We start from the raw sequence: 26,691 nt of genomic DNA on the forward strand, positions 1-26,691 counted from the left end.
GAATATAAGGTCCTTCTTCTATAAGTGTAATACATTGCTGTATCAAGGAAGTTGATGTTTTTATGTCAATATGTATGTGAGAAAATTATGATATGACAATCAAAGTATGAGATGTACTCAGGTTACAGGGAAGTATTGTCTCATTGTATGAAATACAAGAGATCACAAACACTATGTACCTCTACATGTATTGAACCTGTTGTTTTTCTTCTAAAATCAGTGTTTAGAATGGCATATATATTCCAGCAAAATGCAAAATTCTGGAATTTTGAAGAGGAAATGATCAAGAGATAATATATTAATACAGACAACTTCCATTGGTTGGGGACTTAAAATCTTTAAATTTAGTAGGCAAGCTTTTGTCCACTCCAATCAAGTGATTAATTCCCAGTTTCTTGCTGTCTGCTGCCTTGAGATCATTGGAGCGAAGATGGGTGACAGTGAGACCCTATTCGGTGAAAAATTAATCCTATTATCCTGATGGAATCTTTCACCGTTCTTGACTAGAAGTGTGTCTAAAGGCACTGATGCCCTAGTCATCTACTATACCCGTATTATTGAGTTTGAAACGCACTTCTGGTCAAGAAATGTTAAAGGATATGTCTGGATTTAAAAGGATTGATCCTTCCCTGAATAGGACTATTCCTTGTCACCCATCTTTGCTCCTAGGATCTCCAGGCAGCAGACAGCAAGAAACTGTGCAGTGAATAATCACTTTGCTTGAGAAAATTGAGAGCTTGCCTACTAAATATTAAGATTAGTAGAAGTTAAACTACCTGTTAATGTATTGTTGGCAATCAGGTACAATTTCTCATGAAGTTGTTTGAAAGAGTTTAACATTGTTATGTTACACCACAGTTTATATTATAGCATTGCAAAATTGAAGTTTAATTGTATTAAACCAAATGTCTGTGCATGTATGGACATGTATTTATTACCCATACTTGATACTGAAACAAGAAAGCAATTTCATTTTCTGTGAATAGAGTAAAATGACTATTATAACATGTACGTATAGCGTTTCAATGCTGTATGAATCAGTACTTTTATGAAGATTATCACTGAAATACCTAACTTAATTTTTGGATTAGATTCCTTTTTTTATTATACTGATGCAACCCATGTTATAATTTTGTACTCAATATTATGTGATTTTGTATGCACCATCATGTGAGTTAATTGAGATGCAAGGAGATGAGTAATTCTGTATCAGTCTTTCATATTTTCAACATGTACACAACTCCAATTAAAGAATGTGATCACCAATATTGTACTCACTTTGTGTGCATTGAATATTTGTTTATGTTATGGGGCAAAGATGAATGAAGAGCATCATTAAGGCGTCATGACAAAAAAGATGTTGTATTCCCCTTTGTGACCGACCCCAAATCTTGAAATCAACGGTCGGCTTTTAAAGACCATCAATACTACTGGGCCAGAAGGGATTAGACCACACAGCGAGGTCACTGACAGGTGGCTATCTCATTAACGCAGCTCTCAACTAACATAAGAAAAAGAGGATCTTAGGGGACCAACAGGCACCGATTGGGGAAGTTTTCTATATAGAGGGAGCAAGTAGGACAGTGGGGCTTTAAAAAAGTTTTTTATTTTTTACCATTTTTAGAGAAAAAAAATTGAAAAAACATGTATCAAGGCATTCAAAACTAAGGCAGCCCAAAGAGGAAGAAGAAGAAAAAAAAGATTTCTGACCTAAGGGCAATACAACATCTTTTTGTTTTATAGGCCTAATATATCGGTAGAAGCAAACGAAAGATTCACAAGCATTGGATCAGACCACAGAATTGTATCGGTATAGATTACGCTCATTCTAAGAAATCAACACCAGATAGATAATGATAATGGTAATGATGTATTTGTATAGCGTGTTTTCCATACATGTTCAAATGTGCTTCACAAATATATTATGGAAGAGGTGGGTTTTGAGATATTTTTTAAAGGTATTGAGAGATTGCTGGTTGCTAAGAAATCGGGGAGTGAATTATTCCAGTTTTGGAGCAGCAGTGTGCCGGTAGCATCTTGGGAGATGGATAGTTCAGCGTGAGAGGAGCGAAGGGAGTAGCGGGACGGTTGCCGGATAGTTACAAGCTCATATAGGTAGGGAGGAGCCAGACCATGGATGCATTTATTAATAATTTTTTTTAAATTTGTAATAATTTATTCTCATTAGTAAGCGCTTTTACAGAATACTGATCCTGCATGTTCAGAGCGCTGATCCTGCATGATCAGAGCGCTGATACAACGAATCTCACAGCGGCAATACAAACTTGACCGAATTACGTGTAAAGAAGGGTTGGGTTTTGAGCTTCTTTTTGAAAGTTTCTTCTGTGTTACATAGACGGACTGGGATGTTGTGAAACGCCCCCAGATGGCTGATCCTGCGTATGAGAATGAGCATTTGGTCGGCTGCCTTGTTGTTTGTGCGTGGTAATGGTTTAACCTTCTGTGAACGGACATGACACTTGGAAACTGTAGGGGTGCAGGTGATCAGCAGGTCAGAGGTCAATAAACACACGGGGAAGAAAGAAATCAGAAATATAGTGAAATCACTTTCTCGTGATGTTTATTAACACATGTACCAATATTGGTCACATTATGTCATAAGAAATCAATGGTAAAGCATAAGATATACCTGATAAATGTTTACATGTTCATGACAATGCATGACAAAAATAACACAAAAGCTACAGCGAATGGGCACGAAATGACAAAACAAACTTTAAATACAGTGAGCGTACATATACTTGCTCAATTTAAATCTATACTTGAACAAAATAATGTTTCAACCTCGAAGAATACATGTCAATGGTATAACCTATAAAATGAAAATGATGCAAATAACATTAATATATTATTTATTATTCATATAATTTAAAATACAATTGCACTTTCTTCCAATTTATATTGGGATGCTGGAGTGACCCAAAGATGGTCAACGTAAGGTGCACGATACAAAATGTACTCGAGATCATCAAAATGGTGGCAAACAACGAGCTATAAATGGAAAAAAAGCGCATTAACACATACATTTCTTTTGCCAGATTTTATGATTGTAATAATGTTTCAAGGTAAATAATAATCAACCACATCTAAACATATCTGGATACCGGTATATTGCATGAACTTATACAAACATAGATATAAAGCATTTTAATATTCTAAGGTAATGTTAATTTGTCTACGGTCCATATTAGAGGTAGAACACAATCATAATAGCAACCATTGCTTAATAGATCTTATTATTGGATGTCGCAAAGCAACTCTCTACCCATTAATATTTGTCCAATCTTTAATGCAACATGGAGCCATCAGATCTAGATTTGTACATATATGCAATCAGGTGTTAAATGTTAGGTGTAAGGTGTTAAGTGTTAAAAGGTAAAATTCTTTATGTCGCAAGGGACCAGCACAGTGTAAGACTTTAATGTTCTTTCTTGCCGGTTCCTCATTCATAAATATAATTGTATTTTGTGTTTATCTTTCGTTATGTTATTTGTATGTTGTTGTTTTTTCTGTTTTTTTTTCTACATAAAAGTAGCTGGTTATGATTTGATTACCATGATGATGATGATGGTAACAAAAACAACAATAATAATTATAACAATTATAATGAAAGTAGTAAAGACAATAATAATACTAGGAGTATATTTGTAACTATACAAGTATAGGGGATACTACTATGTACTTGTTTCAAGATTATAATGAAGTACTGTCATACGTGCCATTGTGTTTACTGTCATGATGTAATATCAACCTTTATTCTTAATATACTGTAGGACATCAACGTTTGTTCAATAGAGTAATTAAGTCCGCAGCTCTCACTAAGCACCACTGCAAATTTTGGATTGTACCTTTAACTTAAAAAATATAACTATGATCCCATTGTCTAAATGAAAAGTAAAGGGTACAATTCTTGTCTGAGCACAAACTATCAACTCCAACATACTAACATTTGGAAGAAAATCAAGTAGAAACAAGCAAGACATACACTGACTGTGAAAAGAGCATATGACTTCATCAATTAAAGATAGAAAATATTACATTAAATTGCATGATGATATTATGAGGTCTACCATTGCGCCTTAAATCTTTGAACGAAAATGCAATTGCCATTCTTGAAATGAATAGAAAGAAAGAAATTTAAAAACCTGATGATATGTACAATAGTACATACCATCAAATAATCCCAAAAATAAAATTTGTATTAACATCGTTTTTCATATTTTACGATGTATGCAGCTAATTTTTCTAGATTTGGCATATACATAAAACAAAAAAGAATGTAATAGCTCATGACACATAACCAATGTATTCGCTCTTTCCGAACAATTTGCTTCAAATAACACAACTGTCAGTATAAAAATCATTGTATTCATATACAGTTATAATAATAATAAACTGTTACATAATCAATTAAAACTGCTCTATGCACTTTCCAAACAGCTTTCCAAGATTACTTAACTACAATACAAAGAAATCCTGGACATCTTCACAATATTTCATACTGTCCAATTTCTGTCACCATCTATATTCATGATTAATAAAAAGATACACACCCTCAAGAAAAATTACAGAGAGTTCTTTTTCAGGACTCCTCAATCCTCCCTCTCTCTCACATGTTGCACCCGCAAGCCTACTGTATAATTAAAAGAAATTCTATATTTGTAACAAACACTCAAAATTAAATTATCTAGTCCTATCTGAGGAATTAAAGATAATCATACCTTACCTACGAGGTTAAAGGTGAAATATTGAATGAATCTATGGTATTCTATCCAAGCTACATGGATATTGAACATATATATTCAAATGCAAAAATATTTTTTATCTTAGCTAATGGTTTATAACTTTATCTATACAATGACAAATGAAGAAATGGTAAGAACAATTACACACAAAAAACATTTTAAAGCCTTATATTTTGTTGCAGGGTAAACAAAAATTGATTATTCTTTTTAAATGAGAAAAAAGAAAACATACCATATTATCATTATTAGGCATTTAGCTACGCTATTCATAGTACACTATATCACAGCGCTTACAATAATATGCAATATAACAACAAATCATAACATGACATTGAACAAATAAAATAATAACCATACATGAAATAACAGAAAAAGTGCTGAAACAGCACATTCTAAAGAAAATTCACATTAAGTACATGAATGGAAGAATGATTTCCAGGTTTGGCTTCATAAACTTGCTAGGCCTGCATCAAGATGTTTGTCAATAGGAAAACAAAATTTCTACCTACCTAGTAGTCACTTCAAATCATAAACATTTATTTTACAACTATGTCTATCTCCTATATATCTACCTGTGAATAGTTGTAAACTTTACAGGATCTTAATATTTGTCATGTAATATATTAACAATCTGCAGGACAAAACAATATATAATTAGCCATCTATTCATAAATACAAGTTATTATAATTAAATATTGATACACATTTATAGATCCAATTTTATATCAAAAACTTTCTCTGCAACAAAGTAAAAGCCTTGCTCAACATAAAAGTATTAAGAGGAAAAAGAATTGTCTGAAAAATGACTCGGAATGCAAGACAAGTACACCTGATACATGATCTTCACATGAATGTACACAGCCATCATTCAAGATAGGACAGATGGTGGTATTCATATGCAAGTGGTCTCTTTGTTCTATTACAACAAGGAATGAGAAACTTGTTGAGGGGCAAAAAAGCTACAATAGTTAAAGACATGGTCTTCCAATTCATAACAAATTATGTTTTTATTTTTTTTAATCATAACCCCGATATGAAGATATATTCAGGTACTGACTTGTAGGGTGTATAATATACATTACGCCCCCAGTATCTGTTATATCACATACACTGTAGCCGCGATTACACTTTGTTATACAAAATCAAAGGGTAATTCCGATCTCATGCCTTTTTTTTAATGAGCCATCCAGCTTTTGTGTCAATTGTGCATGGCTTAGGCAATGCAAACAACGGGTTAGCCCTAGTGTTACACCATGACACTCCTAGAATCATTACCCGTGCCATAATAATAATAATAATAATAATGATATTCCGCTATTATATAGTGCCCAATACCCCCATACAATGACGTATCTAAGCGCTTTACAGATACCCGGTATATCATTACCCCGGTCATCTGATTCAGGCCTACCCGCACACAATGTGTGCACATTCTCCACTCCCTGGGGAGCATTCCATAGTGGTCAATTATGTAGTGCTCTGGCACAATGGGTATCACCTGGGTAGAGAGTGGCAAGCATTGATTTATACAGTCTTGTCAAAGCACGGTGGCTCAGTGGTTAGAGCGCCCACCTCATGAACGGGAGGTCGTGGGTTCGAACCCTGGCCGAGTCATTCCAAAGACTTATAACAATGGGACCTTCTTCCTTCTAGCTAGGCGCTCGGCATAATAGATTGGAGAAGGGTAGTAATAACATATTATGTTATGCAGGGCCCGGTGGAAGAGCAGTTTCACAACCCTTGACCCTGGGTAAATAAAACGTTATTATTATTATTATTATTAGTTCTGGATTGGGATTCAAACCTTTTGATTGAAAGTGACAAGTGGATATCAACTATTAAACAACACTTGCAATTAATTTATAAATCATATTTACGCTATAAAACATTAAGTCTCAATTTGAAGCTACATGGCATAGGGCAAAATGCACCCTGTAAAAACACAATACATTTTCAGCCTAAAAATATAGTACCTATTAAACTAGAAAAAATATTACATTAACATATTGCAAAGGCATGAATTTTGTTTCACAAGTTACAACAAACTATAAATGAAGTGAAAGGGATAACATTCCCTAATATTTATGAGCACATTTACAGCAAAAGTGATAATCAAAGAGCATCACATGGACAACTGCATGTCAAAATCAAACAAGTAATTGTCATAAAAGTTATATGAAATACACAAATGCCTACTTTATTTGGCTTGAGCATGGAGATGATACATACGTAATAAGATGGGCATGTAAACTCTCTTGGAAAATACATTAAATCTTCCTTTTTCATATCATTATGGACTGCTACGTGTGACGTCGTTTTGCACGTCGACATAGTGGACTGCTACGTGTGACGTCCTTTTGCACGTCGACATAGTGGACTGCTACGTGTGACGTCCTTTTGCACGTCGACATAGTGGACTGCTACGTGTGACGTCCTTTTGCACGTCGACATAGTGGACTGCTACGTGTGACGTCCTTTTGCACGTCGACATAGTGGACTGCTACGTGTGACGTCCTTTTGCACGTCGACATAGTGGACTGCTACGTGTGACGTCCTTTTGCATGTCGACATAGTGGACTGCTACGTGTGACATCCTTTTGCACGTCGACATAGTGGACTGCTACGTGTGACGTCGTTTTGCACGTCGACATAGTGGACTGCTACGTGTGACGTCCTTTTGCACGTCGACATAGTGGACTGCTACGTGTGACGTCCTTATAAGGCACTGGTGGTGCTTATGTTGGTGGTGGTTATTTTTTACCCGACTGCTAAAAAAGCATAAATGCTTGTAAGTAAGCAACCAGACGCCCGACGGCTTTAGGTCCTCTCTGAGGGACCTGGTAGTGAGGATAAATGCCTTACCAAAGGGCACTAGCGCATCGACTTGGTTTCGAAAACCGGGTCACCGGATTACAGGACCACTGCTCTACCGACTGAGCTATCGCGCCTTCTTGTGAAATCCTTTTATTAAGGACATCACACGTAGCAGTCCACTATGTTGACGTGCAAATCTAAAAGTCCCTATTGTTGAACAACACATCCTTCTTCACTTACATTGGGTTAAGTAGAGGTTAATTGATTTTAAATACATGTATTGATTTAATTCACATCATTGCATAAGGGAAGGAGAGATCAAACAAGTTTATCACAATTCCCTGACTGGAAACATTAAATATTAAGACAATCATCTATTTTAAAATCCTAAAAAATACTGCCCCACTTTTGTACTTGAAGAACTTTTAGAACACTGCCAAGATTGGTGATATCAAGCTAAGGGACCGAATTAGCATATTTGTCTATAACAATGCACACATTTTCAGTGCCTGTTTTGTCGTCTCCTCGTCAGTTATATCTCTTCCTTCACAAGCGTCATTGTAACTGTTTGATCTGTTGCCTCCCTCTACATTTCAGACATGATTCAATTTAAAAAATGCAGCAATATGAAAAAAAAGTTGTAGCTTTACTATAACATGTAAGAAAGACGCATACTATGCAGTATTTCATTTTGGAACGAACAACGTCTATCCTATTGTTCAGTGGGCTTTTCAATTTGAAAGTGGGCTGAATTAAGTGTTTTCTTAATCGATCATTTAACCTTCTCCTGAATATTTTTAGGCACATGATTATAAATACAGTCAAACCTGCTTTAGTGAACACCTGGTCTACAAAGACCACCTGTCTACAAAGGCCACATTTGTTGTTTCCCTTGAAAATGGTTTCTCATTGAATTATGTACTAAAGGAACCTGTCTACAAAGGCCACTTTTTGTGCTTCCCTTGGGTGGTCGCTATAGACAGGTTTGACTGTATCAGCATCAGCAGCATCACTTCTGTTTTAAAATGGTGTGAAACAAATAAGTTCGTGTTAGTAGGATGCAGGGTTATTGGCCGAGAAGCAGTTGACCTTCAACCTATACGATTGTAATCTGCAAGCTTCCTGTTTGTCTAATGATAACTTATTGGCCATACTTCAATCCTCCTTCATCATGCCGCCAACATGGCCATTACATTCTTCTTCTTGGTCTCTTAATACAAGACTCTTAGCCACATAGGTGTATGCTTTAATGTGCAGAGGAAAGAGAAGGTGTTGATGTGTGAAGCCACAAACCCGGTAGAAAGGACCAAAGAATGGATCGCTAGGGGCAGGGCAAACCATCGCATTCAGATTCACTTCTGTCAACTGAAAGGACAAGAAAAATAACAGTAAAAAACGGGTCAATATTATTTTGTTGAAGATAGGTACGTGATAATACAATTGTACTGCTATTAGAGGGAAAGCAAATTCATAAATCTTAAAGGGATTGGGTATCTTTGCCTCAGATTCTAAACAAAATCCTGGATTTAGCTCATGCTGCAATGGTAATTAGAAACCTTTAGGTCAGTCAGGAATCCCATGACTTTTACAAGCCGATCGCCTATCTGATTATCAAGATATTTATTATTGGAATTAGAATGTCAAAATCTGTTTTCACAACAGTTTTTTATAACACTAGTCTATCGGGGATAATGAGTATGGTAAAACTAATCGCTCAAAGATCTTTACTCTACCCCCCACCCCTTTGGAGTAAGGAAATTGGGGTAAAATCGGGGTAAAATCAGGAAGAAAAAAAAATCAGGGAAAAAATATTTTTAAAATCAGGGGGGAAAAATATTTTTAAAAATCAGGAAAACAGGTAACTATCAGGCCTGATTCTTAAAAAATGCCTTTAACTCTGATTTAATTCTAACATGATAATAATGAGATTCTTGTTGGTAAAAGAGCTTCACAGATTTACAATGTAATAGTCTACTTACCAGACCTAAACCTTGGAGGCAGATGAAATGATAATTATGAAGAAAGCCAGCTGTAAACCAACACCATGAAAAGTCCCATATACCCTCTGTCTTATAGACGCCTAAGAGATCAGGACAAATATTACATCAATCAATGTTATTTGTTTTACTTGTTATTATAGCTTAAAGGGATCCGGTAACTTTGTCTCAGATTCTGAAATAAAATTCTGGATTTAGCTCATGATGCAATGATAATTATAAACCTTTAGGTCAGTCAGGAGCCCCATTACTTTTACAAGCCGATCGCCTGTCTGATTATCAAGATATTTATGATTGGAATTACAAATTTTGAAAACCGTTCGCCTGACGGTTTTCATAACACTACAGTCTATTGGGGAAAACGAGTATGGTAAAACCGGTCACTTAAAGATTTTTACTTTTTTGAGGCACTTCTTGATCATTTTGAAGTGCAATTTTTTTAGGGCTTCAATATTACACCATATCCCAGACACTGATAACACGTAGGGCCGTGTATCTCAGATTTAACATTGTTAAACGATCCCTTTAAATTAATTCATAAGGCTTTTTATATATGATTATTTGGTCAGCCGCCTATAGGACCACCTCCTTTCTGGCTGCTACCAGCCTACCGGTAAGCAATTTCCCTTGTGTTTTTGTGTTCATGTTTGTAAATTGATTCTGTGTCTTTCTGTGTTTATCTATGTTGGTAATTGTAATTGTGTGATACTCTGTATACTGCTTTTTTACCCTGTATGTTTTTTATTGCTTGGCAAAATTAATTAATTAATTGAATGTCATGATTGCCATCCAAAGCACCTTCACTATTTATCAATTTACTGTCAATAAAGTACAACAGATAAGACTATCTTTGTTTCAATTTGAGTATTTTAAACCAGACAAATGCGACTGTGTCTGCAATATGTGTCTCCGCCTGTAAATTTCACTTAAGATCCGGGCTTAAATTAAATGACTTGGAATATCACAATGAGAACAAGAAACCTATAGTTACATGTCAATTCAGTTTTACGACCTTTGAACTTTGACTTTTGACCCCGCAATCCTGAAATCTGATCACTTTCCCCCCTACAATGATGCATACTAGTGGCAGGTTTTAAGTTCACAGCTTGAATACACGTAGCTGAATGTAGTCATTGATTAGGACATAACAAGGTTTATAAAACTTTAATTGAATGTTAATAGACTTGCTATTCTTTGACATTTGACCCCCTTTCAACCCAAATCTAATTGATTTGTCTCACTATGGTGATGTACACTAATAATATCAAGTTTGAACTTTATGGCTCAAATCACATACGGTACATTGACTAAACAGGGCTAGAACCCTGAGATTTCATGGAAAAATTGATCTTTATGACCTTCCACATTTCACCTACATACAGATTTGTTGGGTTTTGGGGGAAGGGGTCTTGGTCCTAAAAATAGAGTGAGTCTTTTACACAGGTGCGTCTTTAATACACAGAGATTTACAGTATGCCATTTAACAAAGGTGGATAGCCTCATGAAGAGATTAATTGGGCAAAAATATTTTTTTCTTCAAAATGTGACTGAGGCCATTATTTTAAGAAGGTGACAATATGTGTATTTGATTCCTCTGTCTCTCTGATCTCTCTCTCTCTTTTCCCTGATTCTCCCTCCCTTTCTCTACTCTGTAAACTTACCTCCTAAACTTAGTAGGTAGGGCGGAATAATGAGGTATATCATTAAATGCTGTATCCAATAGATTTCTGCTTCAAATGGTAGCTGAAAAAACAAACATAAACATGCATAATGTAAGATTTAAAAGTTATAAGCAATTTCTTTTTATAGATGAATGGAATGAGATTTAATATCAATAGATTGTTACATTGCATAACATAAACGGAATGAGATTCAGTAAAAAAATATATATACATTGTATAATTGGTCTCTGTGTTATTCAACATTCAGTGTAAAGTTCATTGGAATCTTAAATATTTTAAAGTTTTTGTACCAATATCTGTTCAATGTAACATGCTGTTTCTTGATTACATGATTGCAAACCTGTACTACATGTACAAAACAAGCTGTTAAACTACATGTATTTCACATGTGTCAATTACTGTGTTGAATGTTTGGTACAAGCTCAAACTTTACCCATCTTTTATTCGCTCTTTCATTGAAAAAACTTGAAAGAGTTTGCAAAAATATAATTGTTCTTGGAAATGGGGGGGGGGGGGTATAAATGGCAATTTATTTTAGTATATTTCAATACTTTCTACCACTTAAGATGTTAAAAGAAACATTTACATGTTATAACATGTTATTACAGGCATTTTTAAAAATACCAGTACCAACAAAAAGAATATATTTTCTGTTGCAATCAGTGGAAAGTTTGTATTTGTTTCAATGAAGTGAGAGTAGTGTAAAGTATAGTAATGACACATGTGAATGAGATTTTCTACACACACAATAAAGGGTTTCATTCTCTTGATGGCAGCACAGCACAGGACAAATGTTTGCCAAGCAGGTTGAACAGTGATTGTAAACCTGTTAATCAACACTTGATTATGACTACAGGTAACCATCTTCCTTAAATCTGAGAATGATTTCCTTGTTGTCTATTGTATGAGGAATCGATCAATAATAATGTTTAAAACAGCAGGGGAGTGTTTCACAAAGACTAAGATCGACTATAAGTTGGACTTAACTATGGCAGGTCGTTCATGCCACTGTTTGCTCTCATCATTTATTGGCATTGGTCTCTCAAGGGATGAGAAATCATGGTCACAAATATACAGAATTTAGATTTTCTGATGGTTCATTATTGAAGGAAAAAATATTATCCTAAGATCATAATTGAGAGACCAATAGTGAGAGCAACCAGTGGCATGAATGGCCTGTCATATTAAAGTCCAACTTAAAATTGATCTTAGTCTTTGTGAAACACCCCCAGATGATATTAAAGATAAAGACCAGTTATGGTCATGCGATTGCATTGTGAAAGAAACGTTGTGGAATCGTCAAAATGATAAGAAATTTGGCCCATTCTTCGTAAAGTTACAAGCACTATACACAGAAAGATGTATATGGGACTACCCTATATCTCTCACAGACCATGAGAGAAACAAATTTACCAAATATATGAATTAGTAGGCGGTTTCCCGGCAAATTTTTTATCATCATGTATTAGTCCAAACATATTCTTTCACATGATAGGTAATGAGAGCTTCCATTTCATTTTTTTGAAATTGGGGCGTTTCCAATACTGGTCTTTACCTTTAAAATGCTACTACTTCCATGTACATGAACACTTCCTCAAAGAACTCAATAAAAGACTTCACACAGTGTTAACATGTCATTCAATAAATGAGGAAATGCATTGTGCTTATCTGCATCTACAAGATTACTTTAAAGGGATAACTTTGTCTCAGATCTTTCAAAAAAATCCTTGATTTAGCTCAAGCTGCAATCATAATTATAAACCTTTAGGGCATACAGGAATCCCAGGACATTCACAAGCCAATCGCCTGTATGATTATCAAGATATTTATGATTAGACATCAAAATCAAATGTTGTCTTTTCCTAACAGTTTCAGTTAGGGCTTCAATATTACACCATCCTACAGGCTAGTAAAGGACAACTCAAAGCTTACCAATCTTGTATTGACTACTGGCAAGAGTAGGGCTAGTAAAGGGCAACTCAATGAAGCCATCTGCATCCTGAAGACTACCCGTACTAGCTTGCTGGGTGGGGCGGCAAGTAAGTAAATCTGAGGGGAAGATGGATATATATTAATTCATGTTAAACAAAAATAATGGTAAACAGACATGTGTGCCAATATTCAGGGAACAATTCAATATGAGAGAAAGAGATAATAAACGCATAATTACAATAAAATGTAACTCCACAAGAAGGAAAACAATGAGATGGACTCGATAAAATGTTTAAAGGTAATACAAAGTTTTGGTATGGGGTCATGAATTTGGTTCAAATGAACATATTGGAAGCATATGCGATCCTACAATATTCAGTGATCGTTGTCGCGGTTGAAATCGAGTCTAAGGTTATAAAATTGTAAATAATACACTCTTTATGTTGTATAGCTCCCTCTCAAGGTCAAGATATCAATTAAGCTATAAAACAAGGTTTCTTGACTAAAATCGACCAATTGGCTATTCCCGTTTGGAAACTACATGTATATAGCACAACTACATATTTTGAGATTTTCATGGTCGCAGCTACCATTGTATGGCCGTAGGCGCTATTTGAAATTTATCAAAATTTACCAGGAGCACCGGTAAATTTTTATATTTAATTTTACTCAAAAGCAGAAGTGTTTCAGGAGCTAAAGTTTCTAGTGCTTATAGTACATCCACAGGGGCATCCAAATATATCAAAATTGTAAAGAATCACTATCCACTCAATTTTCAAAATTTCCCAAAACTTTGTATTACCTTTAATCTATACTTTTCAATTTTCATGTACATGTACACTGTACATGTAATGAACTTGCATTGCAAAATAAATTAAAGTTGGACAACTTTAAGAAAAAATCATGTATAATTCACAAACACGAGTGTCTTTTGACATTGTTGGTTACTATGGGGATAATTTGAAAAGGAAAACAAAAAGTAAATGTACATTACTGGAGGTTCCATGGCTGTCATGGAATATACATGTACCACCTACAAGACAGGTATGATTTTCTGACCAGTGATAAGACTTGTGCCAGTGATATTTGATATATGCTGATCTTGTGACATATAGGGTTATCCGAGTACAACTGGATTTTAGGATGGGTGAAATGTTAGGTCTAGCGTCTATCGTTGAAGTATCTAGGAGTCCGGCTTGGTATCTTACCTGTACTACTGTCAGCATATGGCATGGATTGAGCAGGTATATAACAGTCTTTGACGCAAATTTGAATCCTATCTCAACTCCAAATGTCAAACAGAGAATTACCAAGAGAAAACGCTTTCCAAATCGTTCACCCTTATCTCTTGGTTCCACCTGAAAGTGTGGATCTGATACTCCAAGCCGCTGCCATGCAAACCAACATTCCAGTGAACCTAGAGCTACAAAGATGATCGTCTCAATCACTCTTTGCTTTACGCTCAAGAAGTTGTTGCATTCTGGTCCTCCATTCCCTGCAAACTTGGGATCGACTCCTTCATAGAGCCAGCCTAAGGAGTCCATAGTCCACATACTTGGAGCTAGTGTTGTGTTCATTGGGCGATAGAGTCAATGGGTAATGGTCCTCTCACAAACAGTTCTCTTCCTCTACCACTTCAGCAGTAAGAACTAGAAAGAGAGAAAAGGGAAAGAGAAATTGTGATTATTATATGATGCTAAGTTACTATTGATTATAGCAATACATGTAATAATCACTATCATTATTAACATCATCATCATCATCATCATCATCATCATCATCATGAAATTATAATATTAATAATAACAATAATAATAATAGTTTGTTCTATAGCGCATTTCAGGACCGAAGGCCCTCTCAAAGGGCTTTACAATGTACGTTTACATAATAATTACGGTACTCGAAGCATTCATCAAAAAAGGTGAGTTTTCAGTGCTCTCTTAAAAATGATGATGATGATGCTTCGACATTGTACAACTACATTGTACGACTAGTCGAATGAGAGACACATCCAACATGGGAGACTACGAGTACATGTATATGCAGTCAACCTCACGAGGTACATGTAAGTCAACCTTGACAGGCCGGCTATGTGAAATGCGTTGACTTAGGCAATCATATCAATGTGTGTATACCGGTAAGTTGTAGAAATAAGACGTTTGCATACATGTATGTACTGTACATGTATGTCCCTGGGCCAAGCATACATGTAACTGCTTGATTGGAATTAGTTTTATCCCAGGTTGTGGCTTTAAATTGGGACTGGTATTTAATGACTTCCCTCGGCTGCTCCCGCCCCTAGCTTAGCCCTCCAAACCGTGGCACCAGCGAAATTCATGATCACAGATCCTGTGATCATTTCCTATTGACTCAGTGGCCATATTGTGCAATATGTCTAAGACACTCGATACTTGAGAGTCACAATCACTGAGCACCTTAAGTGCGAGAAACACGATACCAAAACCACCCAAAAGGCAAACTGCGTCCTGGCTATCCCTCATTTGCAGAAACCTCCATTTCTATCCTGGAACCATCAAGCAAACAGCCTACACTGCACTTGTAATACTGTTTTAAAGGGGGGTCTCAGCCCCACCTATAGTCCGGGGTTAAGCTTATTCCACTTTCTTTTCACACTGGCAAAAATTTGCTAAACTCCAGATTATAACCAAAAAAGTTAGTACGGGGTTAAGGATAGTACGGGGCTAAGCAAATTCCGGGGTTAAAGGTAAAGACCAGTTTTGAAAACGTACCCCTCACAAAAAATAAAATTGAAGCTCTTATTACCAATCATGTGAAAGAATAGCGATTTTCATGCTGACATGCAAAGAAAAAAGGTCATGTGACTTTGTAACTATATTTCCGATATGTTTTGACTAATACATGATACAAATTTTGCCGAGAAACCACCTACTAATTGATATATTTGGTAAATTATTATATCTATTTGGACCTGACAGATATCGCGCACGTGTCACGCACTTGTTGCGTAGTCCCATTTACATCTTTCTGTGTACAGTGCTTGTAACTTTACCAAGACTGGGCCAAATTTCTGATTTTTACAATTCCAGAACCTTGCAGCAATGATCAACTTACCTTTTCTGATCGATTCCACAACATTTCTATCACGATGCAATCGCATGACCAGAACTGATCTTTACCTTTATAAGCAAAACAAGTGCGAAAAGAGTATCTGGTGCTACGTCATCCTGCATGGGATCCATATTTGCATAATGATAAGGACATGCAAAGAACAACAGACTTGAAAAAAAGGCCAAGGATAAGCAGCTTGCTTTATCTTTGACATTATTCTTATCAATATTAGACTACCTATACACCAGCTTTAGATACCATAAACAATGCTATCTTGGTTCAATGATAATTCAAGAACGGTATAGTGCACTTAACTGGGTACATTCATGTTTTACAATTAAGCAGGGACCCGTTTCACAAAGCCTTTTTTCATTGACAAATGACAAAAATCAGTGACAAATCTGCTGATAACCAATCAGAAGCAAGGATTTCAGTAGCTTATAACGAAGACTGTCATTTTGTCACTGATGACAAGTTTTGTGAAACGGTCCCAGATCACAATCTGTTATGGTAGATACTGAAGAGTCTGCAGCTACATCTTTAAGTGAGGTCGTCCCATAAAGGCTCTGTGTTCATGCAGGCCTTATAAATACCTGTACACTTTACTTGGAAAAAGTAATTAATGCTCAAGGCTATCAACAATGGTATACAGACGATAAGCAGATGCAAGTTATTGCCTGTAAATCAGGGAAAAAAATACCGGTACTTTAAAAATTTCGGGGGCTACTTTTCAAGCTTGCTTGAATGAAAATAACACTCTTTAATTTGTTTTGCATTGAACTCTATGCAAATTTTTCGGGGCTCTTTTGGGCAATTTGGGGGCTACTTCGCCCCAGTGTATTTTTTTTCACTGTGCCTGTTCAAACGTTTGTGTCTTGAAGCTGTGAGAAAATGTCCGCATGATGTCAGAGCCTCGTCATACAATAACTTCCTGTTTCTTAATTATCCTCGCGGTCTCGCCAGACTGAATGCCCTTCAATATCATTTGAGAGCCATGTGTTAAAGCCCCACTGTCCTACCTGTAGCTACTTGCTCCCTCTATATAGAAAACTTCCCCAATCAGTGCCTGTTGGTCCCCCATGATCCTCTTTTTCTTATGTTAGTTGAGAGCGGAATTGATGAGATAGCCACCTGTCAGTGACCTGGCTGGGTGGTCTAATCCCTTCTGGCCAGTAGTATTGACGGTCTTTAAGACCAGCAGACTGTGTCCAAAGTCTTGGTGTTATTTGAAATCAGAAATTGTTAATGATTGATCACGTACATGTGAAAGTAAGATTTTCAATGTAGCCTCTTTATAGGGCAAATCAGATGTTATTTTAGATGAGAAATGGACAGAAAGACTAGTTCATACAAAGCCTTGTTATGTGCCACATTGATAGATACCTGTAATGCCCTTCTTTACAATCGGCCTGATAGTGATACTCAATTGAACCAAATTGAAAGAATCCAAAATCCTGATGTACGGCTTGTCACAAGTTCCCTTTCAAACGAATCTCTCTCTCTCTTTCTTATATTGAAGAAATTCTGGTACAAGAAATAGAGGATCATGGGGGACCAACAGGCACCGATTAGGGAAGTTTTCTACAATGTATATAGAGGGAGCAAGTAGCTACAAGTAGAACAGTGGGGCTTTAAAAAATTTCTTATTAGAACTTCCAATGGTAACTAATGACTTAAGGAAGTATGCTGAGTGTATCTCACTCATCTATAATTTGTTTCCTTCTCTCCATTGCAGTGCATACACCCTGTACACTGTAGAGACATGTTTTTGATATGCACTATATATGTAAGGCATATCATTATCTGTATTAATAATAAGAAATAATATGACAAGAGATGAGGTCTTCATTACAAGCAAGCTCATCAAGTTCCATCTCCCAAGCCTAAAGATAGAAAGGAAGAAAAATCTCGACTTAACCTCTTCTTTAAATTGGTGGGGGGAAGGGGGAGGGGGAGGCTTGTGAAAGCTCCCCCAATTTAAAACTTTGCTCAACCAATAAAATATCAATGAATTATCCGCAGGCGCGGATCCAGGATTTCTTAGGGGGGGGGCCCAAATTTGAAATTATGCGAGCCAAATATTGGTACGTAATGGTGACCAGCAGTGACGTAATGCAGGGGGATGTAGGGAGGGCGAGTTTCCCCCTCCCCCCTCTGCAAAGCGCGAAAGCTATATATGAGGTTTCATTATAGTATTAGAGAAAGAAGACAATTCGTTGTACCGTTCTCGACTCTTAATCCTTCTCTAAATTCAGCCCCCCCCCCCCTCCGCGCAGCGCGGAAGCTTTGACGTTTCATTAAACTATTATCGAAAGAAGACGATTCGTTATAGCGTTCTCGAAAATTATCCTCGTTTGAATGCAATTTTCCCCTCCCGCGCGAAGCGCGGAAACTTTTACGTTTCATTAAATCATTGACGAAAGAAAACGATTTGTTGTACCGTTCTCGACTCTTAATCCTTGTCTTAATTCAGCCCCCCCCCTCTCGCGCGAGGCGCGGAAGCTTTTACGTTTCATTAAATCATTGAAGAAAGAAAACGATTCGTTGTACCGTTCTCTATACTCTTAATCCTTGTCTTAATTCAGTCCCCCCCCCCCCCTCCGCGAAGCGCGGAAGCTTTGACATTTCATTAAATTATTAGAGATAGAAGACGATTCGTTGCACCGTTCTCTATACTCTTAATTCTTGTCTGAATTTCAAAGATGTTTTTTGTCTGCTCCTTTTTCTCCCTACTTCCTCTTCCTTTCCTCTCCTCTCAATTTTTTTTCTACCCCCCCCCCCCCCCTGGCTACGCGCCTGCGGTCAGATAAACAAATTTTGATACCTTATTTGTGACACTGGCAGGACACTAATTGGCGTGAGGTCCAGCGGGCGAAGCCCCCAGAAAACAGGGGTTTTAGGCATTACATTTCCGTCAGATTAGCATCCAGGGGAGTCTAGGGCCCTAGGCGGGGTGCAAGGGACGGAACCCCGGAAGCTCAGGGGGTTTAGGCGTTTAATTTCGGTCAGATGAGCAGCTAGTTAACTATTCTTTCTTTCTTGCTCTCTTTATTTCTATTTCTCTTTACTATACCTTTTCACAAAAAAAAGTGGAGGAGGGGGGGGGGGGGGGGGGGGGGGGGGGGGGGGGGAGAGGCTTGCCGATCCCCGGGCCCTAACTTTTCTCAAGAATCATATTTCTTGCCTGGCTGTAAATTTAGGAATTTGTCATTTTCCAACAAACGCATAGAAAAGTATAATTTACTAAAAACTGAGGAAAAATCTCGGAAAGAATTCAGCATTATTTGTAAACCACCGTTATGGAATTAGAAATAAAGCACACATTTGAATTTGAATTCCCCAAACCCCCCCCCCTATCAGTACGCCAGTGCCCCCCTTTTCTTCTTTCTCTTTTTTCTTCTTTCCCTTTCTCTCCTCCTTAAGGTTTGCCGAGGGGGTTGGGGGGCAAGGGCCTTTCGGCCCCCACCCCGATCCACACGTTGTTGGCGGGATTAACCGGAACTGATCTCCCGTTCTTTTCACCCTTTTCTTTTCTTCTTCCTCTTTTTTGTTCCCTTTTAGCTCTCCTCTTTCCCTTTTCCTTCTTTCTCTCTTTGTTATAGCGGGGGCGGGGGTAGGTAAGGGCCTTTTGCCCCTCCTCGATCCACCGGCGGGAAAATTGCAAATGATATCCCCTTTCTTTCCTTTTCTTCTTTTTCCTTCCCTTTATCTCCTCTTACCCTTTCCCTTTCCTTCCTTCTCTCTTATTTTTTATTGGAGGGGGGGGTGCAACAGCCTGGGAGGCAAGGCCCTTTCGCCCCCCCGATCTCCTTCTTCACCCGTTTCTTTTCTTCTTCCTCTCCTTTCTTCTGGCGCCACACCTCTTACAAAAACAAAATGCAAAAATATCCAAAAAGAGAGGACTGCAATGGGGAACTTTGATTTAAGCTACGCGACCATTATTCTCTCATTTCCTTTCACATTGTATCTCATAACCATGAGAATTGCCAAGCTATTATATACGTTATTTCGTTACACGAACACACACAAACACACGCACACACACACACACACACACACACACACAAGATCATAACCTGCACGAGTCTACAAGGTGTGAGAAAACTCAGATTCAGGAAAGAATGCAAGGGTGAAAGTAAAAGCGAAAAAAAGTGGACACTCTCACATGGCTTCCATGGATGCCGTCTTTGTTCTCTTTTTGCCTTCTTCTTAATCCTTGACCGTTCGCATATTTTTTTTACAAAACTGTTTAGCCATATATAGTACATGTGCAAGCACGTATACCCAGGGAAGGGAAGGTAATAGAAAAGGGAAAACAAAAAATACATAAGGAGAGTGCAGAGGATATGGAGAAAGAAAGACAAAGAAATACATAAGAAATACATAACGGAAGGGCTTTTAGGCACCAAATTACGCATCTAGGGACCCGCCTTAGGCCCCTTGGTTGAGTCCAGAGGGCAGAGCCCCGAAAGCTCAAGGACTTTAGGCATTTAATTACGGCCAGATGAGCAAACAGGTGCCCGCCTTAGGGCCCTTGGTGGGTTCCAGGGGGTAGAGCCCCGAGAGCTCATGGAAAAATACTGCCATTTTAGCAATACTTGTAAATCACTGGTATCAAATTAAAAATAAACCATGTTTAAATTTTATTGGGGGGGGGGGGGTTTACTGCCCCCCCCCCCCCCATCAGTACGCCAGTGAAAGAGGCGGAGGTGACGGAAGGGACTACCCCCATAAAGCTGTATGATAAGTCTTATTTGTTGAAGTTTTGTTGTGTTACAAAATTACATTCTTTAGCAAAAATACAGCATAAAAACAAGCAAGTAAAGTAATATACTTTTTTCACGCTTCACTTTTACTTTGCCGATATTTAGTGTACAGTCCGAAGGGTTGTAAATATTTACTAGGTAAATTTTAGTAAGTACTGAGCAGGAAGGGACTTCTTAAAAGAGCAAGCTGAATATTCATTTTTTCACTTTTAATCTTGTTAACATACAGTGTAATTTGTACATACGTGATACCAACAGAATACATATTTTCTTCAATATTTACTTGTATATTTTTAGGATATTATGCGAAGGAGCGTAGCGACCGAGCGAGAAGATTTTAGCATTTCTATTAGTCTAAACGCTGTACTCTTGGGCCCACCAGAGCCTTAAAGCGTGTTGCAGTCTTTAGTCAGTATTTGCTATACATTTTGTTGGTGTGCACTTTTTCAAATTATCCATGGGGGACGATCCCCCTCAGAAAATTGAAGGAAGACGTGTACCCCGTCCTTCCACCTATTTTGTGTTTTGCTCAAAAAACTATCAATATTAATGTTCACATATATCAGTCCCTTTTTGGATTGTCCTCCTCCCGTACCCCCACCCCCCCCCCCCCCCCCCCCCCACCCCAAGAAAAAATATTATCACATTGTTACATGTGTGCACAATATATATTGATGTGTCAACCTTACGAAAGTGGTGTTTTCATAATGATTATTGACCTCCTTTAAATTTATATTCATATGGAAGACTTAAGAAGACAACTGTTTACAGTCCAACTCAGAGTGTAGAGCATGCCGTGTAGACTAAAATGTGCAATGTTGTTCAATTTCTGAATTCTTTGTTTAAAAAACTTGCTTGCTGTCAATAGTGTATACATTTTTTATACATTTCAAATGTCTAGTCCGGTTAAAAATAGCACGTAATGATTTCATTATTTGACACGTACTTCACATTTATTTATCTTATCGATAAGCGAAACGATTTGCTTTAGTATCATGTAACAAATATAACAGTAATGACAAGTATGGTTTTCCTGAAAATTGCATTATACAATGTATATTCATCGTTATGGAAAATGTTGTATAATATACAACAATGGGCATTAACATTTTCCAGACCATTATTTCAATTACGTTTAATATTGAAGCTGTTGCCCTTTGTATATACATGAACTTGAAATAATAAGTAGCCTTGAAAGTGTCGCAATAAATCATGTGTGAGTGAGTTTGAAGTTTAATGGTGTAGGTTTGTTTGAAACTGTATAGCCTTTACTCTGTTTTTTAAGAGATATATCTCCAATCAAATCAAATCAAACTGAGTGATGTTATCGTACAACTAAACAATATCAATCTTCTGTTCTCCTAAATAAGCCTGGGAAACTTGAAAATTGCTTTACAATGTGAATTCATTGTCAGTGAAAATGTAATACAATACACAACGATGGGCAAATAATTGTTTCCATACCAATGATTTAAGTAAGAAAAACTTACATTTTATATTAAAACTGTTGCCGTTGTATATTCATCAGGCGCGGATCCAGGATTTCTTAGGGGGGGGGGGCAAAATTTGAAATTATGCGAGCCAAATATTGGTTCATAATGGTGACCAGCAGAGACGTAATTGGGGGTGGGTGGGTGCAGGGAGGGGCGAGTTTCCCCCTCCCTCCTCCGCGAAACGCGGAAGCTTTGACATTTCAATAAATTATTAGAGAAAGAAGACGATTTGTTGTACCGTTCCCAAAAAATAATCCTCGTCTGAATTGAGTTTTCCCCCTCCCGCGCTAAGTGGAAGCTTACGTTTCATTAAATCATTAGAGAAAGAAGACGATGTGTTGTGTCGTTATCCCCTTTTTTTTTCTTCTACCTCTTTTTTCCTTTCTTGTATCTCTCTTTTCCTTTTTTCTTTCCCTTTCCTTCCTTCTATTTTATTTTTTATGAGGGGGGCAACAGCCTGGGAGGCAAGTCCTTTTGCCCCCCCCCCCCCCCTCCCCCCGATCTACTTCTTCCCTCTTTTCTTTCTTCTTCCTCTTCTTTTTTTTCCCTTTCTCTCCTCTTTCCCTTTCCCTTCTTTCCTTCTCTCTCTCTCCTTTTTTTTTTTTTTTTTTTTTGCGGGGGGGGGGGGGGGGGGGGGGGGCCAAGGCCCGCTCGGCCCCCCCCTGGATCCGCGCCTGATTATCCGTGCAAAACAATTTGAAAACTGTAATACCAAAAATATCATAGACAGACAAGTAATACAACACCATTAGAGCTAGCACAATTTTAAAGATAGAGTGACATACTGTACAATGACACTCATCTTTCCATCTATTGAGTGGAACCGTTTGAGTGACAACATCATAAACTCCACATCAACCAGCACATTCAGGAAGGCCATGTTGGATAGAGCTTTTTAAGTACCGCAGCCCCCATTCTCACAAGTACCTTTTTTCATCTCTGTCGAGGGTTTGTTTTCAGATGCAAGAAGTGCCATTTCACCTTCCGTATGATTATAAATTAATTGCCCTTTTTACTGTGACCTGAGCACCTTTTCTTTTCTAATAAATGTCCAGGAAAAAAGGTGCATGCTTTTATAATTGATATATGACTACGTATGCATTTCTTGCTCAATATTGTTATTCTCTTAATTTGGTATAATTTAAAATTATAAAAAGAGATAATATCTCTTTTATATTCTCTAACTTCCCTCTGTTTATTCTCTCTAACTTCCCTTTGTTTATTCTCTCTAACTTCCCTCTGTTTATTCTCTCTCTCTCTCTCTCCCCTGATTTCTATACTTCCTCTTCTGATAACTTATTCTTTGCATCATGAATTCTCTCCTTTCTCTATCACTCTCTCTCTCTCTCTCTCTCTCTCTCTCTCCTCCATGCATGTCTCAGCTCTTATACATCATTGTATCCCATCTGCCACTGCTGCTAGGTCAAGCAATCCCAGGTTTTGCCCGACCTTCTGAGAATGGTAATGGGGAATCTGTTGGAGAAAAGGGGCACCGACATGTATCAGATTTTAAAAGGGAAATTTATCAGATGTTAAAAGGAGCATTTGGAAAAGGGGGAGGGGCTCATATGATTAAAAAAAGGAAAAGGGGCACTTAACCAATGGATACGGTACTTTAACCACTTATTAGAAAGGAAAAGGGCCACTTATCAAACATGAAAAGTGGCATTTAAGAGAAAGGGAAGGGAGTTCTTAATACAAAGAAATAAAGTGCACTTATTAATAAGGAAAAGGGTTCACAATTCACAATAAAAAAGGGCAAAAATTTAAGAGGTGAAAAGGGGAATTTCTCGCACCTAGAAAGAGGTATAGCCTACTCGCCAGAAATGAAAAAAAATGAAAAGAGAGGAAAAGGACAATTATTAGAAAAGAAAAGGGCACTTATCCTATGTACAAAGGGGCACTTTGGGGAAACCTGAAAAAGTGGGGGCACACGGTACGGTATAAACTCTCACACGACACAGCAAATGCACAATCTTAAAAGTTTTATATTCACTAATAATCTTGAGGCAAGTGATAATTTCGCTGTGGTAGAGGAAAGGTAATAATATTGAAATGCAAAGATACATACAATGTACATAACAGGCATATTCCTACCATTATTTAAAATGTTTTCTGAGACAGAAAAATGAACTTAATACCAAGAAGTTATCCGGCGATCGTATACCATGACGTATTATCACCAGCATCAGGTTGTCGCGTACGTTACGTATGCCTTGGGTTAGTCAAAAATATATTCTTGTTTCCACGGAAATCAGCTTTATTATTTAGAACAACTCTCTAAATACTCACAATTTCCATGTTTCATGTCATGACTGTGTATAATAAAAGCATTCTTAATACATAAAATGACAATTTTGGATCATGAAATCATGAAGGGAAAAAAGTGGGTCGACAACTCGACCTGGCCTAGATCTAGTCGACCTAGACCCCTAATATTTAAAAGGCGATCACACACAAAGAAAAAAAAAACATTGCGTCGGTTCATAACCACTTGCATAACTATAATAATAATGGGGGAGGGGAGTCCGTTTGGACACTTCACCAAAATCAAGCCCTCTCTTAGCTTTGCGTCTTTTGCCTATAGATTTTTATGAAAACATTCGATCAATTAGCATGGGAATAGACTTATTCACTCAGTCTCGCTCTCGGCACTCGGCGGTCGGTACAAAAAGAGAAGCCAGTCGGCACGGCGCAGCACGGCCACGGCCTGCGGTACTCTCCGAGTGGCTTGTTCGCAATGACAATCACATTCACAATCTCAACGGCAACAATCTAGTTTCATTTTCAGCGTAAATCTAAGCCTATTTAGGAGAAAAATCTGAATTATCACACCCAAATATTTGAAATGAGATAAATCGAAATGCAAAGTACATTCATAATGATTACATACCTAACTGTTATTGTACCAAAATCAATATCCGGAGAGATACACTAGAACAGGAATACCGGCAGAATCTCCATTCTCTTTGTGGGTAAAGAGCTTTACTTTAACAGAAATCCTACTCACTGAACAAAGCACACATTATCATGTAGTAAAACCAGGGAGGATCCTGCGGTAAAACCAAAAATCGATCGAAGGATCATGATCACGTTGCGTTTCTTCCGCAATTGTATAAAAAGGCAATCTTGACAAAGGCCTACTCATATTCACCAGTTATGCTAATTATGCCCCTATAGCGCGCTTCTGGGGGGGGGGTACCCCTTTTTACATAGAAAAGTGCCCCCTTTTACTTTGTAAGGAGTGCCCATTTTTACATAGAAAAAATGCCCCTTTTACTTTGACAAATGCCCCTTCCCCCTTCCACCTCTGATAAGTGCCCCTTTTATTTTGACACGTACCCCTTTTCCTTTGACAAGTTCCCATTTTCCTTGCAGTAAGTGTCCATTTTCCATTCTCATATAAGTGCCTTTTTTTCAATCTCTAGTAAGTTCCCCTTTTCAGATACGAGAAGCGACCCTTTTCACTTTTGATAAGCGCCCCCTTCTGATAATTGCCCTATTTAAATCTGAAAAGTCCCCTTTTACATTGACAAGTGCCCCTATTAATTTGTAAAAGTGCCCCTTCCCCCTTCCACCTCTGATAAGTGCCCCTTTTATTTTGACACGTACCCCTTTTTTATTTCCTTTGCAATAAGTGTCCATTTTCCACTCTCATAAGTGCCTTTTTTAATCTCTAGTAAGTTAAATTCCCCTTTTCGGGTACGATAAGCGCCCCCTTCCCCTCTGATAATTGCCCTATTCAAATCTGAAAAGTCCCTTTTTGCTTTGACAAGTTCCCCTTTTCCTTTGTAAATGGTGCCCCTTTCCATTTTAATAACGACCCCTTTTCAACCTAGACTCTAAGCGCACCTTATATTTTCACATGTGCCCCATTCCTTTTTAATGAGTGCCCCTTTTCTTTATGATAAGTGCCCTCATTTAAAAGGGGCCCCTTTTCCTTCTCATAAATGCCCCTTTTCATCTATGACAAAAGTTCATATATATTTTTATTCTTATATGTCCACCTTTTCATCTTTTGTACATGACCCTATTCAATTCTGAGAGATACTCGTTTGACAAGTGCCTCTTCCCCTCCTGATAAGTGGTCTTTTCATCTCTTATAAATGCCCCTTTTATTTTGACACGTCCCTCTTTTCCTTCTTAATAAA

The 26,691-nt window shown here is 37.5% G+C and overlaps 1 protein-coding gene across 1 annotated transcript; it reads right to left on the bottom strand.

Moving 5' to 3' along the window:
• Positions 1 to 7,615: 7,615 nt before the first annotated feature.
• LOC585892 (transmembrane protein 164) lies at positions 7,616 to 25,565 on the bottom strand. The gene is made up of 6 exons (XM_030981520.1): positions 25,434 to 25,565; positions 14,400 to 14,840; positions 13,192 to 13,308; positions 11,239 to 11,320; positions 9,560 to 9,660; positions 7,616 to 8,945 (listed from the first exon to the last, which is right to left on the bottom strand). The coding sequence occupies exons 2-6, from the start codon at positions 14,766 to 14,768 to the stop codon at positions 8,736 to 8,738; spliced, it is 879 nt and encodes a 292-aa protein (XP_030837380.1). The 5' UTR covers positions 14,769 to 14,840; positions 25,434 to 25,565; the 3' UTR covers positions 7,616 to 8,735.
• Positions 25,566 to 26,691: the final 1,126 nt, after the last annotated feature.

The sequence above is a fragment of the Strongylocentrotus purpuratus genome, unplaced genomic scaffold (assembly GCF_000002235.5).
Source record: "Strongylocentrotus purpuratus isolate Spur 01 unplaced genomic scaffold, Spur_5.0 spur5_scaffold_12, whole genome shotgun sequence".
Taxonomy (NCBI): Eukaryota; Metazoa; Echinodermata; class Echinoidea; order Camarodonta; family Strongylocentrotidae; genus Strongylocentrotus; species Strongylocentrotus purpuratus.